The 25,376-nt window shown below is 42.1% G+C and overlaps 2 protein-coding genes across 2 annotated transcripts in view; one reads left to right on the forward strand and one right to left on the reverse strand.

Moving 5' to 3' along the window:
* Positions 1–16,266, forward strand: part of T265_15297 (hypothetical protein) — a gene marked incomplete at both ends in the record, with an annotated part of 56,398 nt that extends 40,132 nt beyond the window's left edge. Inside the window, 2 exons of the mRNA XM_009177458.1 lie at positions 12,884–13,005; positions 16,196–16,266. Of these exons, the coding sequence (XP_009175722.1) occupies positions 12,884–13,005; positions 16,196–16,264 (191 nt within the window). The remainder of the gene's footprint in view (positions 1–12,883; positions 13,006–16,195) is intronic.
* Positions 5,343–9,405, reverse strand: T265_10941 (hypothetical protein; the record flags this gene model as incomplete). Its single annotated transcript, XM_009177459.1, has 3 exons — positions 5,343–5,538; positions 6,289–6,386; positions 9,235–9,405. The coding sequence occupies 3 exons, from the start codon at positions 9,403–9,405 to the stop codon at positions 5,343–5,345; spliced, it is 465 nt and encodes a 154-aa protein (XP_009175723.1).
* Positions 16,267–25,376: the final 9,110 nt, after the last annotated feature.

Consider the following 25,376-nt stretch of genomic DNA (forward strand, 5'->3'; position numbering starts at 1 on the left):
TTGACCTTCTGCTTTTGACCTATCAGTTAGGTTAACATTCTTGTCCCCCCAACCTGCCAAGGTCTTAGAATTACAACTGAATCCATAGAACAACAGTCGGAGAGCATATTCTCTAGACAGCTCGAGATAGCTGGGTTGTTAAGGCGCGAATTTACTGGGCGGAGGGTTTGCGGTTCGGGTCCAACCCTTTTATTTCGCCATCTCCTCTCTAGAATTGAGCAGTATCTCAACCCTCGTAATTGTTTGAATGGCACCCTAAAACATCTGAATGACTGATTAATATTCATCATTTTTATTACATATGAACATACGCAGTTGTGTCGTATTGCGCAAAAATTATGGGGAGGGGAGCTTCATGTGGACGGAAGCATTATACTGCAATGAACCGTGTGCTACGATCGTATTGAATGTCTTCCGACGCCAACAAAATTTGCGCCCATGTGATTGAAAAAAATGATGATAGAAAAGTAAATTCGTCATCGTTGACTAAGAATTGTGGATGGTTGTGTCACTTTTGACCAGAAACACCGAAATTTGTTGACAAACGGCAGGAACCTTGGAGAACAACTGCAATGATCACATGGAGCAAAAGGATAGAATTGGGTGGCTTGTAGAGCAGCTCCCGGTCGACCAAGTCAGGATAAAATTGCACTTCTGGCTTGATGTTCAGAGCATTTTGCCACAGAAAGTCCTCAGGATACCGACGGACACCACTGCGGCCCAAGACAAATGGCCGCACTCGTGTAACTAAGAAGAGGTGAACAAACGGAGCAGGTGGGATGAGATTGGAGGAAATTCTGAAGCACATTTATGGAACCAATTCGGTAGAATAGAATTCAATTTCTTTGCAGGCCGTCTGTTCTTCGAATATAACTTTCTCTTCCGACACCATAAGATCAGCTACAAAGGACTTATTAATATTTGAAATAGCAGGAGTGTCGTTGACAGGCTGACCGCTGATATTCAACTCGACCTGATCAATGTGTCTACGGTGACAAGAATGGTGACCAAACTTCTGCCACTTCGTGAAAGTATCATTCCTATAGCTGGTCGTAACTCAATACTCTTGAAATATGTAACATCAGCCGTTTTGGCGTAGTCGAAACTTGCGAAACTTACGAAACGAGCAAGATTTGAATATAAGCGCAGGACTCTTCCTGTATCGCATTATGAAATTATCAATTCCAAGGTCTAATTCACAAAAGAAGCGGGATAAAAGAAATGGCACATCACGGTGTTCGGACTCAATTTTAAACAGGCCCATTCGACTGGGAATATCGTGGAACAATAACCATTTGACTACATCCAGCATCCTTTAGTTGTTCCTCAAGGGATTCTGCAGTGAACTGTGTGCCATTATCAGTGACTAAAACATGTCGAAAAAATTCAAGGCTGAATGCCTTCCTCAATACTTGCCGTATGAATTCGGCACTTAGAGAAGTACCTAGAAAAGCTTAAGACCAACATGAGTATGCGTCAATAACAATTAAAGTACAGCATTTACCGAGAAAAGGGCCACAGCAGTCGGCAAGAACTCGTCAAAATGCTTCACAAGAAGCTGGTAACCGGTGCCACTTTAATAATAGTATTGAACCGCATGCGCACATTTGACACAATTCTTAGCAATAGACTAGATGTCAGAATCCAGTTCGAGCACCAACATTGCAAGTGTGCAAGGATTTCATTTTTGTCAGTACCCAGACGACCGGAGTGCAAATCTGCTAGAACAGCCGCTAGCTGAGTCATTGGAATGATACCGCTGTCCCCACATCGGAACAAACCATCTGGAGCAATGAACACAGCTTTGCGGCGACACAGAATATCTGGATATCGACGCTGATGTTTAGGAGGTTGCCTCGGCTGCTGCACTGGAGACCGACTGGGGTAATTTGGCGATGCTGAAGACACTCCTTATAGTCGAGGCGACGGTGGCCCTGGATGCAGCTAAAATGAACCTTCGGAAGCTGGACTAGGTTCCTGCGAAGTAAGTTCTTCAAAAGGAGCTCGTCAAAATTGTCGACCGCCAGGAGGCTCTGAAATGGTTCAAGACGGTCAGCATTGGACCTGCCTGGGTTTTTCACCGACCTGCAGCAGTCGCTTAATCTGGCCTTGCCAGAACTGATACGAGTGTCGCGCCAGCAGTTGTTGTCCGCTCTATTCCCGAGTATGCTGCGATAGGCGCTGTAACACATTCCACCATGTAGTCCGTTGTCGGGATAGGCAGGAAGAGAAACCTGTGCCTGATTGATACAGGTGCCGAAGTATCGCCGACACCGGGAGGGAACAAAGCTGAATGCAAACAGTGCGCGCTAGCCGTGAGACCAACGGGGGATACCGACTGAAATTTGACGGATTGTCAGTACACTCAATGTGCCTAGGCGACAGCTCCGTGCAGCACGCGCTCCTGATTAGCACATGCATAGAGCAGGCAAATTTGACAGTACATTCTGTCAAAAAATTACTTACCTACCTACCTACATAACATGCTCAGAGTATAAGATGAACACGTTGTCATCAGGACCGCTGTAAGTAGGCAGAAAGATTAAGTTGGTTTTGAAGACGAGATTATTGGGAAGCGTAACCAAAGCACAGCAAAAAATCCACAGAACTATGAAGATGGCAAACACACAGGTCAGAATATTGATTTGTCTATGCTACTGGGTATAATCTGTGGTCAAATTTACTTTCACTGCTCTGCTTTTTGGAAGGCCACATGAATGCGGAAATGAAAAATCGATTTTTGGACGTCCGTTGGTTTATTGTTACTCCACGTGGTATAGTAGCTCCTATGGTTTTGAATGTATGAAGGTGATTGAAGGCGGTTTTATACTTCAGTTAGTTTTATCGTCGTGTATGAAGGTATTGAAGGCGGTTTTATACTTCAGTTAGTTTTATCGTCGTGTCATTGGAACGGTTAAACTCAGCTATTTTGAAATCCTAGTCTTACTAGCATGATTTTATCTGTGCATCAAAATATCTACACTACTCAGGGACATATTGTAAATAACGAGAGCCAACCCTACATTTTGAACCGGGATTTCCATGATGCCATATGTTTTTATATGAAACTGATCTGGATAGATTCTGTGTGCTGGTCTTTGATCAAGAGGGCACCCGTCGGTTCTCTGTTCCCGATGATCACCTTACAAAAGTTTCATCAGCAACCGAAGTGACATCATGAGAAAATGTATGAGTCGGCAGTCCCTCTACACCTGTCTGGCATTATGCCGCTGTGACTGGTTGACGGGAACAAATAGCTTGCAGGATTCAATTGGTCCATTTCGATGTGCACTGCGTTGTGTTTTGCATTCCTTGATTTTGATAGGTTATTTCAGGAGATTCTGTCTGAGGACCATTTGGTAGCGCTCCGATTGACCGGTTACTTAGTTCCATTTGTTTCATCCGCCTTGCTCAAATTTAGTAGGCTCTCAATCAAACTTCGGATTTTAGTATGTAATATTGCTCCGATCGTCCCGAATTTATTTTGTGTTGTCGGATGATCTTCAGGAACCGCTTAGCTAATGGCTCATTTCCTGATAAAAATGTCTTTATTAAGGAGGGGAGTCTATGGGCTCTGAGACTGTGTATTTCACTGTTTAAGCAAACTACATGGTTTGGTTAGCTAAGGAATAAGATGCTTTTATTCACTTCGCCTGTCAGTTATGCAAAAGATCAGTAAAGGTACCTGTTTGTGGCGGAACAGATTGCTCCGAAATGGAAGAGAATAATAAAAACGTCGAGCTCACCTTTAATGAAGCTTTGTACAACATCAGTCAACCTCCCAAATACAAACTGTTAGACTCGCAATATGACAAATAATAAAAAATGTTTTTGAATATGACGAACGAAATATTCTGCATGAAAACCTTTGGATACAGAATACTAGCTTGCTACAACAGGATATAATGTCCGTGACAGGCAGTGAAATCTCCATACTCTAAGCGGCAGTAAATATATAGTGCCAGTGACCCATTATTATTTTGCGGACGAGTTCAGGAAAGTGTGTGTTTCAACCAGAGTGCTTTTGGATGGTGCATGCGGGAACTCCCCACTTCAAGCTATTGTCAGGACTGGGGTCACCTCAGAGTAAGGCCTATATGAACAGCTACCAAACCGCTGCTTTGGAACGGTGACCAAACAGAACACAAGGCACACAGTTTCCGGAAGTGAGAAGCAGAATGGCAGCAGACCACCAACTAATATGAAGCTAATGAAGTTTTATTAATCAGTGTTCTTAAAACATTTCAATTCATATGGGCGTGTGGGAGCTGGGAATATATATTTAATCATCCATCTAAGGGCGCACGAGGAAGCATCAGTTACTCAGGAAACGCGCACAAAAGTGGATGATTACGGATTGCGCCGCAATTGCAAATCCAAACAGTGTATACCTGACCTATGCAAATGATATAATAGTAACGCATAGTCTAAAATTGAAAAACCCGTGTTTCCCTTAAAGTAATGCAAATATTTTTACTAACTTCGGGGAGCTTCAACTAAAGCGATAATCTACCAAGTTTCTTACAAGAATACTAAACACGCATTTCGTCAATCCCAGAAATCTGATCTGGAACACGAGAATTGTAGCTGTGTTCTGCATGTGCATCAACAATATCCACTTGCGCGCAAACTCACCTTTTCAGCACCTTATTCTTATTGGTTACAAGTTTCTCATATCTTTTAATACTTTCAAAAAGTTACCCCGTGTGACATCCCAAATCAGATGAACACGCATGATCAATTATTCCCGCTACAATAATTTTCTCCACACTCTTTGTATTACCAGTATCCATTCACTTTCAGCGTAATACATAATTGAAATCTAGGATCTGCTCACCATCTTCACTCATATTATTTCCAAGATGGTCGCTGTATGATGAAAACTAAAGAATTTGATTGTTGGCCTGTTTGGGAAGCCCAGCGTTAGCAGCTGAATTGAAGAGGGACCACCTGGATTACTACCAAGTAGCGCTCCTCTACCTCAGTAGCTAGGGAACACAACTAGTCGATATCTTGACGTGAGTACCACTCATCAGCGCTCAACTGAATCACAGTGGATGGTTTAATTTACGATATCTTCAAGATGAATTTGCTCCTGGAAGCGCTGCTGGGTTTGGTTGATGCAGCATTCGAGATATCACAGGATATTTCCCCGGTTAACACTATTCGTTCACTGATGGTCACCGTGCACGTTTGATGGTTTTATGACAAGAACGCTCGCCTACTTGACAGGCGAAAATTAGAAGGTGGAACTCGGTCATGGGCTGCCTGAAAGTTCTCCATGACTTTACAACTAGTTTTCGTTCAAGTATATTTACCATTATGCAATATAGTAAAACTGATTAGTCTGTCCTACGGTCCGTGTTCTGTTTTGATACGCAGTGTCGTTTTACTTGCTCCTTGTGTTCCACGGTAACCTGATGCAGAAAATCATTTGCACCGGTACTCGCACATACTTTTCCACGATAGTCAATTTCCACACCCTGGTAGATATCTTCGTACAAGTAGTCATGGAACACTTTGCCTTTAAACGGATTTCTGGAATGAAAGAATGTAAAGTGGCAGTGGGTTTTATGGGAGAAATTTACAGGTAGATCGGAAAGAAAAAACGAAGTCTAATAAATTATGTTGGAAGTTGTTTCCCGGGCTTGTCTTGGAATAAATTTTCACGACAATTTGTGAACCTTCTGTCACACATTCGGCGATTAACTAATAATCCTTTAGGCAAAAATAAGTTAGGTACCGTACGATGTTCCCAATAGGTGGCACAACAAACAAAATTACAAATGTGATGTGAAAGGGTAATTTTCTTAGGTAAATTTACGTTGAAACACCACCAGTGGTAGAGGTTTGGGAGCTCTCCTCATCCAGTGCCCTTAAATGAAATTCGATCGGCAACGAACGGCTTACGGTTTTTAGCACCTGCAGGCGAGATCAAACATCCTGTCTTCAGTAGGTTTCTTCTACTTATACAAACAATCGACTGTAGTACAAAATCTTAAGCGTACTAGAATATCTGTTTAATTTTCGCTCCAAACCTTCGACTGTGCTGATTTTATCGGGGTTCTGCGGCGTTTCCAGTCATGATAAGCCATGAACGAAGAGAAAATTGATAACACATCTCACGTCAATCACGCAAATTCATAATCATGTGCACCCAAATTTTATTCATGATTTACATCTTCGAGACGTATGGCTCAACAATGAGACGTTTCAAAGTCAAACAACGAAACGCGTTTTGAACATTGTAGTTGTCATCTGATAGGAGAATTTGTACGTGATATTTACCTGGGATTGTTTGCAATATCGTCGTAGGCGAAGGTAATTATATTCTCCGCTGGAACGTTGTTTTTACGCACGATTTGATACGCGTGGAAAACGTCAGCCTGAATGAGAACACAAATGAGAGGCGCATTAAGAAAACTGGCAGAGTGATGCATGGAGGTCAAAGAGAGCAAGCAGGGTGTGTAGGATAACCCTACTTGATGGGGTATCAGTTTTCCAACAGAATACCGATGCATTATCCCAAGAACAAGATCATGATTCTAGTCTGGAAGGGCTTGCGTGGACCACAGTTCCACATTCAGTCAAGTGTCAGAACCTGTGCACCGGAGTTGTACAAACTTTGTATCCCTTGGCTTTGAAAATACGTCTGAATCTGTCGATCGCTTTTGTACTAGATAAATAGCCACATTGCGTTGAAACTCAGTGGCAACAAAATATTACCTACCGAGCCTTAACAATGGATAATTATGGACTCCTTATGTATAACATTTTCAATACAATCCTCAAAAAACCCCGACTAAATGATGCTCCATTGGACGAGCGACTTTGATCAAAGTGGCGCCCTACATGTTGATTGGAAATACACTCTTAGCAAGTTGTATAGCATTGCTTGTTCAAATTGTCTTTGCGAATACTTTTTAGTCATTTTAGAAATAAAAGCTGTTCCTTTCGGCTCTGAAAAGAGGTAAACAACTAAATTTTTGGTGTCCCAATCATCGTCATACTCTGTACGAGTGTGCTTTCTTGGGAGACTTTCTCGAACGGATCCGCTCTTGATGGCTCAGTGACTAGGTGAACAACGTTGGTCATTTATTCTCCAAATAAGCTCATCATAGTCCCATGTTTAACATTCATCCATTTGAAATATGTTTCATGTAAAACCATTCTAAATGAGAACAAATCCTGAAAGAACCTCGTAGATTGTCCATGCACGCTCCTTGGCAGTATTGTCACTCGAACTAAAATCTACCGTTTCTGGGTCTGTCAGAGAGAGGTTGGAACTCACAGAGGCCTGACGGTTTGTGCGTCTCAATTACCCACTAATCAGAGTATACTGGACGCTCACAGACCCTCCCCTAGCAGGTTGGTCTATGAGTAGAGATCTTTCAGGTTGGGGGTTTAACGTAATCCACATGAATTCTGTTTAAGGATTTAAGCTTCTCTAAATGCCTGCACCATGTACCACCATTTCGGGAATATACAAGTGTAAATGGGCTTTCAGGATGAATGCCTTAACCGCGGACCCTTAATGGCCTCCCGTCAATGTCCGGGTGTCCCGGTGTACAGGCGCGTAATACTGATGACACATGCCTACGCCCTGCTATCTTTTTGTAGTTCCGCTAAGCGTCTAATGCAACGTGAATTTCGTAAAAAAGCTTGTGGAACCGCTTTAAAAGCATGATATCAAATGAAAACGCATGAAAGCTGAAGACAAATTTTGAGAATGTTTGGATTCGAAAACCTATGCGCAAATGAGACCTTCTTTCCTGTCCAATAGTTTATGGCTGCTCAGCTGATGTTTGCTAACAAACGACTCCGAGATGAAGGACTTTCCTCATTACCCTAGTAGCATCACAGTCTGTTTACAGGCGTGGATTGCACGCTCACAAATAATATCATGTCGCATCGGTCGTGAGTGGTGTCATCTTACCGATGGCGATGTCTGCTCTTTACCGCGGCGCGCGTAATCGCAATAGGCTATTTGTGATTTCTTTCTCGCTTCTCTTTCAGATACTCGTTATTTTCACATTCCTAATCCTGGTGCCAGAGATATCCATATAGTTCCTTTCTTATAACAAAGGGATCAGTTGGCTTCCCATTATCGTAAGCTGCAACATCCGCGGTCAACTCGGTTGCCACATCCCTGAACTCTCATCAGTTTGTCTGCCACGTTATATTGCATGCGCTCCGAAACAAGTTGCACAGCATGTTTTTGCACTGGATTTGCCATCGCTTTTATTCCTAGTGAGAATTTAAATGTCCACTACGGTTGCTGAACTGCACCACTTGCGTGTTTCAGCTCGCTATCATCTGCATTATCCGGAAGCAAGTGTTGCTATTTTCAATGGTTTCGGCGCGGCTTCCGTTGTGAACTGAATTTTCCTCAGCCTAATCACGTCAATTCACGAAGACATTTAAAGACATGGTCAAGAAAAGGAAGCATGATTCCAATCCTGAAAGACTTGTGTGGAACACAGGCTACAGTCGAAACAACGACAGGCGTACAGGAACTCCACGATCTTGTCATCCCTTGACTTCGATAATAACACATTCGATATTCTCGTTCGTTTCTTTACTAGAAAATATTACGGTTGAGGCGAAACATAAGGGCAATAAACTATTTCTAAGTGAACCTTAGGAGTGCTTACAGATACATTTGAAACGTTTGAGAATTTCCAAGCGATTCCAATGCAAATGTGTCAGGAATGAACGAACGAATTTCATCAAAGCGTCCCTCTATATGCGTCCCTCTTTTAATCAAATTCGCATGGCTTCATCGTACCAAGTAGCATACAATTATCTGCTCACATTGACTAGCGATAGAACAGATCTGTTCGGGGGCCGTAGGAATACTCTTGTGTTTATGCGAAACAAACCTTCCACTCGCAGTCAGTGATTTCACCAAAAATAACGATGTCGGTTTCCTACTAACATGAATCACGGTATGCAAGTTAGTAATAACCGGTGAATCGACCCACCCAAAGCAAAATTTCTCTGCACGACATGGAAATACTGACAAAAAAAAGCACAAGCTACGCAATGTCTGTCCATTATTTGTGGCTTCTATCCACCGCCTTCTCGAGTGAAATGTCACAGTCATGGTGGAAATTCGGTGGGACGCAGCAGGTAGTGTACCACTAATTCAAATTTCCACTTTGGAAACCCTTTCTTGTGGGATTTTGATGAACGTTTGAGCCCGAAAACAGTGGAAAACCAACGGAAACCTACTTGATGTCGATAATTTTCACAGGCATTTGTACCAGCAACGAGGATAACCCAGTTCTTCGACGGTTTGTCTTTAAATATAGACGACCAATTTTGCACACTTACGGCGTTCAGCCAAGCAAGTTGATTGATGCAGAACAAGAACGCAAATAGAAGCCAACAACGACGCATCATTTTCTGGTTTACTTGAAGCTTCATACGCCTGAAAGTTTATACTTTTGATCTCGTGTAAATTGAACTTTGCCATAATCATGTATGGTGATAGTGGGAAAAAACAGTCCACCAGGCTTCCAGTAGGCCTGTGACACAAAGTTCAACCAAACCAGGATATGATGGGCTATATTGACCGCCTTGTTCAATGACTGATCATTTGCGCAAACTTCCTTCCAACACTGTGTGCATATGAGTAACAGTTGGCGTTTTCGAGGACAAACGTGACTTATTTCGTTAAGCGCCTATGCGCTTCACACAGTAGTGAACAGCAAACGGAGTCTGCAAACGAGTTTCGCATAGCAGCTGGTATCCTATTAACTTGGTTCCAGGGAGACTTTGATTCGGATTTCTGTGGTTCAAAATCAAAGTGGAAATGCATGTGTTTGCAGTAGGTGAACCAAAATTTGATATTTCTAAGAAGCTGCGTATTTTCTCACAGTGTAAGTCGATGGTTTCATGACGTTTCTGTTTGACTTAATTGTGTGACACGGAAGGTCACATAAAGTCCTGAGCCAAGGAAAACAGCGGAGCTGTTGGTGGTCTCAGCAAAGCGTCTAAAATAAACAGATGTAACATGCGCTTCCTCAACGCCTGTGTACCTGTTGGCGTTTACCTCGTTAGTATACCGCGACATGCATACAAAATATCTTTAACAACTCTTCTTTAAAACCCTTCTTTGAAGCAAGGCGATTACCTAAGTAAAGTGCTCTGTGTTCTTAGGTGGCACTTATACCAAGGGAAATTCACAACAGGCGCTACAATGAAAACTTCCAGCGCCTCACATTGCTGGTAAAACGTTCAGCAAAATGAACGGGTAGAAAGCGCGAGGATGTAGGACATATGTGCAAGCAAAGTGATATGAATATTGACCATTCTACCCCCGTAAATGGTGCATGGCTCACCCCGAAGAAAGTGAGGTTTATTGGCAACACTCGAAGGTTGGTCGAACCCGTATGGGCAGGAAATCATGACCAAAATGGATCCAGCCTCATTTTCAAAGAACCATTGTCAAAGATTTTTTTCCACTTTAAGACATCCGAAATATCGCATCTCAGTACAGCAATCACTGCGTCATGATTTATGATGCACCTGCATGGGGCGTGAACCGAAGCCGCCTGAACATTAAAAAGAGAAAGTGAACACTGGTTAAGTTAGCTAACACTACTGGGATACATATTCTGAATATGGAAATCCATTCTCGACAAAGGAAATAGAATTAATACTTCGTATAAGTTGCAATCGTTGAGTCAGTTTTATCGAAGTCCTCGTACAACGACACAAACGAAGAGATGTTTTCAAAATAACTTAAGGCTTACTTACCCCTGTCAAGATGAATGAAGACCTAAAACACTAAATTTATTTGAAAAATTTTGGTAATGTTTACCAGAGAGGTATCCGTTCTGCATTTTCTTAGCCGAACATGAAACGTTTTTGGTTCAAATATGTGCTGACATAATTCGGTTTCTTACAAACTGCAACTTAAATTGCGCGGGCACCATAAATTGAAGGTACAGGAAAATAATGTGCAAAACGCCAAAAGTGTCAAATATGCTTTTAGGTTCTCACACCTATTCCAAAATCTCAGTGCTGTTTGTCAAATTGTGTCCTAGAAACTAAATTGACCCACTCGTAATCAATTGCTGAGAAATTCTAGTTTCCAAAATACCAAAGCAACCACGTTATTTGTGTGGTTCGTGCCGGAATGTATTTGATTTTTGGAAAGCTATATCCTTGTGAAATGCGGGTTGAAGAACAGCCAGTTAAGGAGGAGGCAGTTACATGTCACTTCCCATTGAGAAACGCCGCCTAGTTAGGAAACTCAGAAAACCGCGTGTTCTTCTTGGCGTTCGTCTATTTCAATATGCTTGCCAATCAATTAGTATTTATTCACTTTTTAAGACTGTAGCTCTTAGCTGCCTCTTCTACAACTTCTAGAGTATTTGTCCATTAAATTAAACCAAATAATCTTTATGAAACATGATGACCCGCTTACGTACAGAAGAACAAATAGACCAATAGAGAGGAGGTTGTGCGAAAAAGCACATTTGATTGCCCTACTAAATACATCTAGTCCGAAGTTCGAATGGGGTGGCAGTCAAGGACCTCGAGTAACACCAGGTGAAGAAATGTAGAACCATACGTGTGTAGATGGATTGAATAAGTCGAGAGCTAAAAAAAATGAAAAAAAATGTTATGATCCGAGACGAACAGATAAAGGTTATACACACGGTCATTCTGTGTTGCTTTGCTACAATCAACTAACTGTAACGAGCCCGCTTCTAGTTGTTCTAAGGGCGAACGCATTTCTTACCGATTATGTGCTGTTACTCAGCTGCTCTGATGTTTGGGTTGGCGTTAGCGCAGTTCAATAATTTAATCCCATGGGTCAGCAAGAAATTTAATTCTTTACAGAACGCCCATGAAGCGATGGGATGGAAACCCAGACGGGAACAGTGGAAATGCTGAGGTTGGGTTCGAAATCCATAGTTCATACTTTTATCCCTGCGCCACCGCCATCTCACGAGAATGTTCGTTCTTGTGTTGCGACAGCTAGATGCCGTGGAGTTGAACGAGATCCTCGCCCATATGCATTCAAAAAAAGTACAACAAATTGGTGCTGTACGTGGGGGCATGCTACTCTTGCTCTTTGTTTCGAAATATTCTTCCTTGAAATGTGGGAAGTACGTAGCTTAAATTTATGGCTGGCTGTCTTGCAGATCCTGAGTAATAGCGCTCAGAATGTACTTCAGATATGGTTAAAGTACTGCACTTTCCAATAGAACAAAACCAAATTTCCAAGCTTCAGTCGTCTTTCTCTTCTTTGTGAACCTTGTAAGGAAGTAGTTTCTGGCTCTACTCAACAACCGTTTAGCCGGGACTTTCACAAAATTCAGCCTCAAATGATTGGTATCGCTTTTTCGATGAATAAGTTGCATATCGGTGGAGGAAATCATTGTGTAACCCGTACAATACCTGTGCTATATTGGTGTCCCTGTCCAGCGATTACCACTGCAGTTTGATACCATCTTTGTCAGTTGTGAATGGATCATGACAATTGTATAAAATTTACACTTCAAAAAACAGGTTAGATGCTTGCATGCAATAAAAAATAGCGTATTCATTCTCATACTGATTTCATTTTTACGAGGGGACCCAACCGACACCAGCGAATGGCCTCGTTCATGCGAGATTTTGGCCAGTCCTCTAGTCTGGTTTCAAGAAAGAATTAATCTTTGCCTACCTGATTCGCCATAGAGACATAGAGACATGAAAACCATAAAATCTGACAACGAGTTTTCAGAGACTTTCTGAGAAGGGGGTCAGTTCCAGATTTCATGCAGATTCATAATTTCTGCGAGTCAACGGATCAGTTTGCGAATAAGTTGCTTCACTATTATACGCATAGTTGATGGCGACCGATATTATCTTTTTTCTGCAGTCTACGTGACAACATCAGCCAAGGAAAATGAACAATCCTGGTCCATCCTTTGTGAAGACAAGGATATCGATGTTTGTCTAGCAAGCGAATACCGGTGCGCATGGATCGCAGATTCGGAATGCGTAAGTATTATCAAATCTGCTGCAGATAAACCCATCAGTTGTGGATAGATAATCCGGTGGTAGTCAGGAGCCATGGTAGACTACTTGGTTCCTTAAACCACTTATTCGTTTAGTTCTAATATGTTAGCCATAATATGTTAGTTAATACAAATCTTTGGATATGGGTGGGGCCAGATATCTTCTGGAGTCTGCAAATACTATTGACGATTGTAAAAACTCAGGCCGAAGTTTTGCTTTGTCTTCTGCAACTCGTTTGTTATGCGCCGAGCAGATGTATGTTTCTCATCTAATCCCCCACCCGTCTTGCACGTGGATGCTTACGCCTATCCAGCTATCATTTTGGTAATAAACATTTCGCAGATTGTCGTTTACTCGGCAACATAGTCATTAACCGCTCCGCCAAATTGGACTTGTCCGCTCATCCCAAAATTCAACCTCCGAATGCAGATCGAACTATGGTGTCACAAAATTCGATGAGTCAGCTCCGATGTAGTTTAAATTGAATCGAGCTGGGCAAATGCTTTCATTTGGCCTGCAACCTACCCAGCGGTAATTTCCCTCAATGGTGCGGTGCCCTTTGTGAGGCAGGTTATCATTGTTTTCTAGATAGACCAGCGCACAAATGAATACTGACCACTTCCACAAACATCACCAACAGCGTCATCACCAATTTGGGTTTGAAGCATGAAAAAGATTTAGTTGAATTCAGCAATCACGACTACCCGTTGGCTCCAAAATAAGGAAAGCATTAGTTTGATATCTAAGCTTTCTCACTATTCTCACGATCACCCATACCACTGACTTTGCATGGGCGTGAAGAGGTATGCATAGGGGTGTGAAAGTGTCTATCAAAATCTGGGTGCCAACGGTGTACCTCGGCCCCTAAGACGGAGACTGCATGAGTGCCACCGTGTTTGGGTATTTTTTAAGAAATTGTGTACATGATTAATATTAGTAGATTTCTTGTTGTCATTTTTGATTAGGTTGCCTGAGTGAGTGTCTAGGGCTGCCGGGGCATCGGAATTATTGTGGTAGTCCAGCACCAAGATTTTCCTCATCCATTTTAATTCTTGTCTCTGGAATCGGATTTCGAATGCGCGCAGGGAATCTCCAGTGTTGAATACGGATGCTGATAATGATGACGTGGGTGATCATCATGATGATGATGGTAACAATGGATCTCATGAACGCCATGGTCTCAATAAATCTGTCAAAATAAACCACGAAACGAACTTGGTCGGATAGACATTCACTCGGGATTTAGGTCATCGTTAACCGATTTCTCACATATCCCCATTCATCTCAAATGAATGACATTTCAGTACTACCCTAGCAGACGATTCTTTATTCAAAATATACAACACAAGTTGGCTGACCTATGCAGTACGTATGTTTAGTTACTAACTGCTGAGAAGGGTGTTGTATTCGTTGCCCAGTCCGGAGTGTCGTAAACCTAGTGATGAACAGAAATTGACATGACAATAGGGAGCTACAGATTCTAAGAAAAGCTTCAATACTATTAGGGTTATTCGCCTTTCCAAATGGGGTCAACTTGACATTCCCAGTTCTTGGCTAGAGACACCGAATGATATAGCAACCCAAAGTTTTCATCGGCGCTCATGCTGTTTCAGTCTGCTCCCTTTCCTGTTCCATTATCCTTCCAAATTTTACTACAAATAAATTGAAATGCTCGTACGACAGTGAAGCATATGTATTTTCCTCTGCTGTTGCATTCGACGATGATGATGATGATGATGATGGCGGTGATCATTACGATAGAGCATCAAATCCCAAAAACATGTAGTCCTGCAACATCAGGGTGCTTACTAATTTAGCAGTAACATGTGTCGTCCCATACCGCGGTTGTCTTAATTCTAGTGATAGTTTCCCGGTTTTGCCTACATTGAATCTATCTTGAAATTTCGTAAGCATATCCGCATACTTCACCTAGCCTTTGTCATTATCACCCCCTCGCGCGCAACATGACTTGAAAACGCGTACACTGGATCAACAGTACGAGGAGGTGAAAAAAGGACAGCAGATGGTCATGTGATGAAGTATGGTGAGATGGTGAGTCACACGCTGTCACGGAGAAATTCAGTTGAGTTACTTGTAAAAAAGCAAACTGTTATGAATATGAGATGACAGTTGCATTTCGTTATCTTTCAAATGTGGCGGTCATTTTCGAAAATAGCTGATTTCAGATTCCATAGACGAAGTTCAGGAAGGTTCCTAGTCCAGGTATTTAGTTATCCAATGGCAGGTGTCATTTGCCGGATAGCCAATCGATGGTGTTGGTACTTTATGCAACATTTGTTCCTGTGCTGTGGTACAAACGGAAGTCAAAACTTTATGAATCAACCACAAGTATCTCGGGGGAAGAATGAATTTACACGATGACTGAGACTTACTTCTGAAAAGTTAACACTCGAGGAGCAAGTCAATTGATGGTCAGGTGATGTAGTTTTCCGTGATTGAACAATGATTTACGCTTTGTGCTGTCTAAATGAAATCCAATCACAATGCAGCTCACTCCCTTGTGGCAGCGCGTTTATCAGTTCCTTACTGGAGTGAGATGCGCGCTTTTTCTCACTCACACTAAAGAGTAAACACTTACTCAATGCTTCAAGGTTTTTCGGCATAGATAGCCTTCGTCGAAAGGCAGAATATCCATTCAAATAAAAAGTCCAGCTGGGCAGAAATAATTGGAATTGTCAAATAACATGGGTACAGACGATCGATAGAAGCACATCTGGGACTCGTCGTGATGCGATTGAAGTTTAAACCAGATTATGTGACGACGCCGTTAGTGCACTTGCGAGCTGCGTTGCGTGATTCAGACATATGTTCAACCAAGCGCACATTCGAAATACACATCGACATGTCAGATACTGCACTCTGGACCGATTCGCAGAAATTTAGTGATTGTAGTTTTGAACTTCCTCCTGGACCTCAACCAGCAAACTCAGTTGTTTATACTTGTGATTCGGCGGACACCATTTTTCTACACTGACGATTGCGAAAAGGTTTTGGAATTAATTTTCATCGACCAATCGGGTTTTTAACATGAACAGGTGAGGACTAAGGTGTAAACCTACGCCTGCAGGTTGTATCGACAAGTATGACATCGTGGCTGATAATACACTGATAGGTCTGATAGGTGCTGTTTATTGTTTAATTCGGGCGATAGGAAGTCTCCCAGTTGGAAAGTTCCAATGTCATTATGATCTACTTATGCACCGAAATGACGGAACAATACTAGTTGGTGCTCAGCGCCATGTTCCATATATGTTCAAAGAACTAAGCGACCACCACATACACCAATGACACACTAATAAATTGGCGCTTTAGAGGCAGAAACGCCTACAATCCCATCCAATATCGCCAAAGAGTGATAATTTAGGACTGACTCAATAACCTCAATTAAAATGTTTTCTTTTGATGGAAACAACAATTATTGCGGCCAACAACGTTCATCCTAGAAGCCTTTCCATGTGGTTTGCTACAGATAACTCAACAAATTGATAAATAACAATATAGACTGACAGATAAATATATAGATGGATGGTTGGATGAATGGATGGATGGATGGATGGATGGATGGATGGATGGATGGATGGATGGATGGATGGATGGATGGATGGATGGATGGATGGATGGATGGATGGATGGATGGATGGATGGATGGATGGATGGATGGATGGATGGATGGATGGATGGATGGATGGATGGATGGATGGATGGATGGATGGATGGATGGATGGATGGATGGATGGATGGATGGATGGATGGATGGATGGATGGATGGATGGATGGATGGATGGATGGATGGATAGATAGATAGATAGATAGATAAATATGTAGATAGATGGAGAGACAAACAGACAAACGGACAGATAGTTGGATGAGTAGTGATCAATCTACATAAATTCAGCGGAGCAAGCGAATCGTAAATCAAACACATGGAGCGTCCGATGATTACAGTAGCATGGTCAGTGATAATCCGGCTGATGTGAAATGCCTACCACTCCAAATTCAAGCGTTTCACCGATTAAAATTGTTCGTGGATTTCATATTATACCCTCCGACCGAACATGGCATTTACCACTGACCAAAATCAACTGCGAAAATCAAGGTGCTACCTGGTTCTGCAACATGGCGTTGTCTCATCAAGAATGTTCTTTCGAGGTGTTCAGAGCAAAAACGACACACGATAGTTGAAATCCCGTTTCAAATGTTTAGCGAAATACATGAAATGTTTAGTGGTGTTCTACTTACCCAAACTTGACTTACAGGCGACCGAATTTCCGCGACAATTTGCGTAACCCTGGCAACCCAGTGGTACTATGCATTTTCCTTTTTATAGTGAGTAGTTTACGAAGACAATTCTTCCAGTCGGCACTCTCAGAGCTCCTGTTGATGGTAAACGTTCCCCAATTGATTTTTTTGGGTTCGAGCCGAATGCTGTAGATAGAAAATCCTCTTCGCTGGCACCTTCGTTTTCAAAGCCTCGAAGCTTAATTGAGGCCACAACGGAGCAAGAAAACCAAACCGCTTGGCGGAAGCTGCAAAGTGCAATTCAAGTTTGCAAGTTGCTTTTCTCATTCCACTGATCGCAAACTAAAAACTGAAAGCGCGATAGATGTTGACTTTAGGTAAGACTCGAGTTGTGCAGTACAGAATAGGTGTTGCGAATACACGGGTGCAAATAAACCGTAATCAGTCCTGTGTTTTAGCGGTCTTTTCATGGTGCAACCCAATAATCCAAGGTGGCTTGTTTTGATGTGCTAGAAGCAAACTATTGTCTACCTATAATCCCCCATAACCAATCTCTACGCTTGTTTCAGCTTGACCGTTTTGCGGAGACGTTTCGCAATATCATGAAGGCCGTGACGAGCCCCCATAAGCCAACTCTGAAGGGCTTGTCTAAAAGGGATGAGCTCGTGTGTTTCCGGGCAGTATTCGATCAATTCCGGACGCACTGTCTCACAATTCAGCAGGCGAGTTGACCTCCTGAGGTACCGAAACATGGGCTTTTGTACATTACTAGCACACGCATTCACCCCTGGCGTCACGTATGTCGAGCCTCAGTCCCAAAACGACGTCCAAATAATCCGCTAGCAAACGACATTTACGGTAGGAAATTCCGGGGCAAATCCGATACTCACATCACCAGCATATTCCTTCTGCTTTTGAAATGGACCTTGATTCCGCAGAGTCGTGTTCATTAGTTCAACAGTCGGTGGACTATTTCCGGAGCCAGGTAGTGTCTAAATTCCTTATCACACAGGCGATTCATGGAAGGTAGAAAGTGATTTAGGCAGTTCGGAATTTCAAATAATCCGAAATGATATGAATTGGAATCTCCTATTCTTTGCAAAGTGCATATCGATGTACCAAGATTGGAAGCAGCTAGATGAAGCTGCCTGAGTTCAGTTCAGTTCATTTCAGTTCATTTCAGTTCAGTTCAGTACAGCACAGTTCAGGTCAGTTCAGTTCAGTTCAGTTCTGTTCATTTCATTTCATTTCAGTTAAGTTAATTTCAGCTCAGTTCAGTTCATTTCAGTTCATTTCATTCCAGTTCAGTTCAGTTCAGTTCAGTTCAATTCAATTCAGTTCAGGTTAGATCAGTTCACTTCATTTCATTTCATTCCAGTTCAGTTCAGTTCATTTTATTTCAGCTCAGTTCAGTTCATTTCATCTCAGTTTAGTTTAGTTTAGTTTAGTTTAGTTTAGTTTAGTTTAGTTTAGTTTAGTTTAGTTTAGTTTAGTTTAGTTTAGTTTAGTTTAGTTTAGTTTAGTTTAGTTCATTTAAGTTCTCTTCAGGGAGCGCTGATACCCGACTCAATGCCACTGAAAAAATTAGCACATACAATGATTTGCGATCACCTATATCTCCTTAATCACCGACACATTTACGGAAATTTCCGAAAGCTGGATGGCATACAAAACTGAATACTCAAACAAAACTGAATCCACATAGTCGCCTACTCAAGCACTGTAGGTAGTTTGCAATGATTCAGCTGATGTTTCGGTACCCGGGCACCAGACGAAAGCTCTTATCAGATTCACAGAATGATAAATCCACGTAGAGTCAAGGCTTGTAATCTTGTGTAATCTTGCAGTCTCTTCCATAAAGGTGGCCAAAATTAAACGAATAAATGATAAGAATGCCCCGACATCTGGGCGAGAGGTAACCACGTAGTCACATTACAACCTGGATTGAACATAGAAAACTTTTGTGTAAAGTGACAAAACTTGTCTGTATGTATTCGCAGCCGTAAAGCCTCTTGCAACTGTTACAGATTTTTACAAGTCTTCGCTGAAACTGGCCCACGTTGGAGACGCTACGAGATATGACTGGTACACCATGTCACTCGCTTTCTTGTTGTCAGTCTCTCACAGGCAAAAGGGTTAAACTTCTGCTACACCGTAGAAACGTGGTTCCGGAAGTATGATTACACTTAGGAGCTCAGGAAAATTCAGTGCTCGAGTCCAAAAATTACTGACTGTTTCGACTCCAGCCTCGGTATCTCGACTAGCCTTGTCCAGCAATGGGCTACTCGGCGATTGCTCAGCCCTTGTGCTTCCCTCGGGCAATATGGTGGCTGCATTCCAAAACGGTGCTGCGGCTGAATTATTACTAGTATTGTTATGTTCCCAATATTGACACTGCTATTTTACCACTTTGAATTTCGGCAGATCATGTTCAACTGTAGTGCTGCGTGGATCCGACTGATGAACTTATGTGAATACCGCTGCGCAAACTGAATCTTTCAAAAGCAATTGGACACAGCGCACATGTCGATTCAAGCACCTATGGAATGCAAATATTTGATCAAAACAAGTACTGAAAATAAGTCGAGAGTGTGTCAACTCAGGTGATCTTGCAGGTTAATGGTCACCTGGTTACTGATCTCTCACTCAAGCCAAATGTTGGATTGCAAAGCTTTCCGCAGTGACAATGTTTCCCATGCCAATGACAATGAAACGACTTTCAGGCTGAGCACTCTTGTTATTGGCATAAGCACTGTGTTTCGGCAAAAGGAGCTTATTTTCAGCATGGGTACTCAAAATAAGTCACGAATATTTGGTCGTTTGTTCATTTACGGAACTGGATTAAAAGTGCAAACCATGTTCAACCCAAATCCATCGAGCAAATATTGAAATAGTGTATCATCCTGACCGAGTGATGTCAACAAATGATTGAGCGCACCAGAGCAGAGCAGGTGAACAGCAGAATCACAAAATGTGCTGGCGATAAAAAGAAATTGCATCTTGTGGCACGTTTGAATGCCCAACGACACAACAGAGTACAAACTTCTAGCTAGAATTTCTGGTGGCCATTCAGGATTTAAATTGAAGTCTCACATATACAGTGGTTAGTTTAACCACCAATTTGAGATAATTTTCTCTGCGTTTTGACACACTATCTCGCCAACAAATCAATGTTTAAGCTTGTTTTCCGATGGAGAATGCGGTTTCCCCGTCGTTGCCGGCGGACGTGGACGAGCAAGCCTTTAGTCCTACAACCGTTGGATATTGGTTTCAATTTCCGTTATTCAACGGAAGCTTCGTACTGGTATTCAGAAATCTAGGCGGACCAGGCAATCCTACTGAGTTGGTATCGTGAAGATCGACTTTAATTTTACTAATAAAATTGGTAGTATGATGTTACACGTGAAAAGAGCTCCGAGCAAACCTGGCTGTTGGATTTCGTAAGATAGAATTCCCGAGACCTGGTTCATAGTCGAAAGTGTAGTTTACCGAAACAGAGGATGTTATGCATGCCGGCACTTCTGATGAGCTGAAGTTTTCAAAGGAACCCTTTTATGCCCAAATTCTTAGGACGGATGCGGAAAAACCCAGAGCTGTGTTTGGAATATTCTGTTCTATATTATTAGAGAAACCCCTCACTAGTTCAATCTGGTAGTCGTTTCGTGATTCGCCTATTTAACAACCAGGAAAATGTTGAACAAAGAACTGCTGATCAGCAGTGCGATTATCTCTCAGTTAGCCTGAATATAACGCCAATCATCATCAATCACAGAAACCAGCTCCCATGGTCAATTAGTATTGACAGGTTGCTCGATTGAGGACTTAGCAGAAGGAAGTTTCAGTTATCTTGTAAAACCATTCCTCATCCGATCTACTTATGGACCGCCAGTATCATGATAAGGATGGGACAGTTCCAATTGCGATTAGGTACATCTAGTGAAAATGGTCACAACCGCCAAGCTGAGAATCGCCCACAACAACCATGTTTCATGACTCTCCAGTAAGAGTAATCATGGCAGTTTTCCGGAGACTCAACAATTTGCTTTGCTGTCAACATGTATTTTGATAAACGCCATACAGCTTACGCATTCATAAATCCTGGCTGAAAAGAAGTTTATTGACAAATCAATTGGAAAATTTTGCAACCGATTTGGAAGTCATCGTTTCGGTGAGGTGTGTTACACAATCATTGGATTTGGTTTTGAGCAACTTTTCGCTTTTGGCGCAAAAGCTTCGACAGTCAAATTGAGCGGGTTAGGAGGTCGATCGGGTTTTAGGGCATTAAGGGAACCAGTACGTGAGATTGCTTATCGCGAGTCGACTTGATCGGTGTTGTGTTCAAACAGATGTTATTGTTTGCCTGTTAGTGGAGATGCCTAACCGTTACGATAGGCTGGTTAGGGTGGAGTATTTTGCTTCATTTTGAACGTGGATATTACATCTTTAGTCTAGAACAACTTGATGGAACATTCCCCTTGTGGCCGTTTACAGATTTCGTTCACCTGTGTTCATCAAAGTTGCTGGGACCACTCGTTTGCGGAAGAGGTTTTGGGGTGGTAAATTGGATCTGACTCTATTTGGATTTACTACTCCCAGATCCAGACCATTTTGCTGATGCCTGAACAATGCATTGTGTCATGTTGGCTGATCTAAGGCAATTTTCCACACGTTTGCAAGTTCCACCGACGTTATTCTATGTACATTGGGATGCGTGGCATGTTCCACCGCCTCGACCACCAACAGCTGCGGTGCGAAGCTTAAACGCCGTATCAGGATGATAACATTTTCCACTCATCATCTTTTGGTTCTGCTGGACGAACCGACTGTCTCAGCGTCCAATAAGTAACCGGCTCTTTCAGGCTTTCGTGATGATTTTCCATAATGCGATTTTCGGGTGATTTGAGGGTCTTAGCAGGTTTTGGGCGTCATAGAATTCGCATCTGGAATCCGGTCTTCCTTACACCTGATTTATTTTGTGTTCCTACTTTCGGAATGTAAGTGAAGTGGTCTTAGTTATTCTTCTTATTCTCTAGACGTCTTCGGCATACACACAGGACATTCGTCGTTGTCATCGTGCTAGATTTGTCATTCCGCTGTAAGCATGTGGGCAAAAAGTAGCAGCACCAGGTCAGCGGTGAAGTCACTGTATTCGCCCGGTTTTCAACAAGTACATTTTTTTACACGAATCCGTGAATTGCAACTTGTTATTGAGAACAAATCGATTCAATTCACAATCGGTTCCTCACTTCGTGATCAAAACAATATAAAATGCAATGTTGATACACGCACCCAAGATTCGGAACATTAAGAATTTTGGTTGCAGAATGTGACGAAATTCCAGGGAGGCCATCTGCTTATTTGTATTAGTCATCCAGCGATTTTCTAGACTTGCAATTTTGTGTAAGGTAGATCCATAGAGAAGAGTAAATTCCTTGGTTTAAAGCTTTGACTGCCCTCCGACTTCACTCACTTAGATCGACCCGAAGCATCATGAAACCGTCGATTTACACAGCAACTGAGAATTTTGCATTTTGCGTCCAGTTAGTTTGTCAAGCCTTATCCGAACGGACTCCAAAAACACAAAATTTCCGAATATACATTTCCCTACGACTTTGAATACAAAGAACCGTATTAATGTCTACTTGAACCAAAGTTTTAAGTAAGGGTACTGATGAAGCCAGCCGCTTCGTTGCACCATTTTCTAGACTCAGTTTGCTGCTCAGTATTTTCCGAAGCGCATAGGCGCTCAAAGAAATAAGACACATTCGTCCTAGATCACACGATAAATTCTTCGCGTGCATACATTTTTGGAGTATGTTTGCGCAAATGATCAGTCATTGAAAAAGGTGATTAAGATACCTTATTTGTTTAAAACTTGTACCGCAAACCTATTAGATTACTGGTGGACAGCATTTTCACATTATCGGCATACATGAGTAACGCGATGCTCAATTCACACAGACGCTTTTCTTCAAATTAACAGTTGCTATCAAACAAACAATTACGTGTGAATGCGAACACACGTTTTGATAATTTCTGGACGTTTCAAACAAAAACATCAAATCTAATATGCACTTGCACAGGGCGTTAGCAGGTCTATACAACAACTAATCATTGTTCACAGTAAAATAAAGGAACAGGCGAGCACGCAGATTTTCTTGCTCTTCTGTCATATGTATTGCAATAAATCGATTGCGCTCTTGCGTCCACCGATAAGTTTGATTTATTTACTGGGTGCCTATTCCAGTACAAGTGACGTGTTTTTCTGTATTTTAACCAGGTGCGTCTTTTCAATAGTTCCTAGCCTGGTTCAGAGAAGCGCAGTTCATGCATATTCTTGATCTCAGCGGTTGAGAAACAGGGTGACTTCTAATGTGCTAGTACTCGCCTCTTTTGTAGAGTATAAAATATTACTTTCTTTCTTCTTTCTTGCTTGAGCCAACATGCTGACGCCGCTCGGCCAAACATTGATCCTTCTCGATCATTTTGTTCGGAGATGGAGCGAACCGGATGCACATGGACCAACTTTTGAGTTAGCAAATCAACCATCCAAGTTGACACGCACAAAGCTACATTGGGGCACTTTTCAAATGGTTCGGGGTACATTGCGGCCAAAAATACAAATTAATTGCCAACGAATTTCGTCTGGAGACAACTCAGGAACCCCAACGCGAAAAAGCGACGATACAAAATGGATCAAACGGGTCGCAACCTCACATATTAGGAAGCCCCCCAAAATGAAAGCGCGGCGCTTAAGGGAGCACTTCCGGACGCTGGCTTACAGTCCCACACAAACTTTGTGCAAGACAATATACAGCTCGAAAGCGAACAACGATTCAATGAATAAAACGAGATCGCATGCAAGGACCGAAACGGATACGAATGAAGCTTCCTACACATGTAGAGTTTAAATTCTGCGCCAGATTTGCAGAAAATAAACAGAGAGGACGTGAGTTTGACTAGAGAGGCGTTTATATATATTGGCTCAAGAAAATACGGAGAAAGAAAACTTTTTATGAGGGCTTGGTACTCCCTAAAAGAAACTGTTAAAAATGTTGATTGGGACATTATTTCTCAACCGCAGAGAGCGAGAGAATGCAAGAACTACGGAACTCGGAACCGGCTGGAGGACCCCTAAAGGGAGCGCGCGTACCTGATCCAAATGGACAAAGGCGGAAAAGGCAAGGACAAATGATACAACAGAGAAATAGTGTGTTGTTAAGTCAGTTAAAATCAACCCGAAACGCGATTCAAACAAGGAAGGAATCCAGTCAAAACAGGGGAGGAATCCACTGAACATAGACGGTATCAAAGTGGACAATTGAATTGACTGAACTCAAATCACAACGCAAGTAAATCACCAACGGACAGAAGAATCAACGAAAAACGGATTCATAAAAGACGCTGGTCTCATCGGGAGATATCAGGTAGAATTTAAATACTCTTCAATCAGACTCGGTCTAAGAGAAGGTATGCAACTAAATACGCAATCATGATATGTTCTCCCGTCGTGAAAACAGCTTACGAATGTATGTTGGTAATCTCAACGAAAACGGTTTTCCGTTACAAAAGCATGCTTCAAGTTGCCAAACACTCGACTTGTTTGGAACATTCCTTTTGTTACTTGCTAATTCCCGTTATGCTTTTGGATGACGGAGAAACTGGTTGAATTCCGCTGACGCGCTCCCTCATGAAAAAGCATTCACTTATTCGAATGCGTGCTGCGTGCGGCGGATATATCAACAGCCATTTGATAAGGGATACACAGACTTTTGTTTCTTGTTGACTCCCTTTAGGCTTTTGGATGACGGAGAAACTGGCTGAATTCCGATGACGCGCTCCCTCATGAAAAATCATTCATTGCATTCGAATGCAGGATACGCGGGGCGGATATATCAACAGCCATTTGATAAGGAATACACTCACTCAATTTACGTACCTATACAAACACATTCATCACCTGTAACGCGCAGACAACTCGCCTGTTTATTACTCTCTGCATCAACCAACATTATTATAATTCATTCATTCACTATTATAATAGTGGAACAGCCGAGCACGCAGGTTTTTCCTCATATGTCACTGAGAAATTT

The sequence above is a fragment of the Opisthorchis viverrini genome (assembly GCF_000715545.1).
Source record: "Opisthorchis viverrini unplaced genomic scaffold opera_v5_425, whole genome shotgun sequence".
Taxonomy (NCBI): Eukaryota; Metazoa; Platyhelminthes; class Trematoda; order Opisthorchiida; family Opisthorchiidae; genus Opisthorchis; species Opisthorchis viverrini.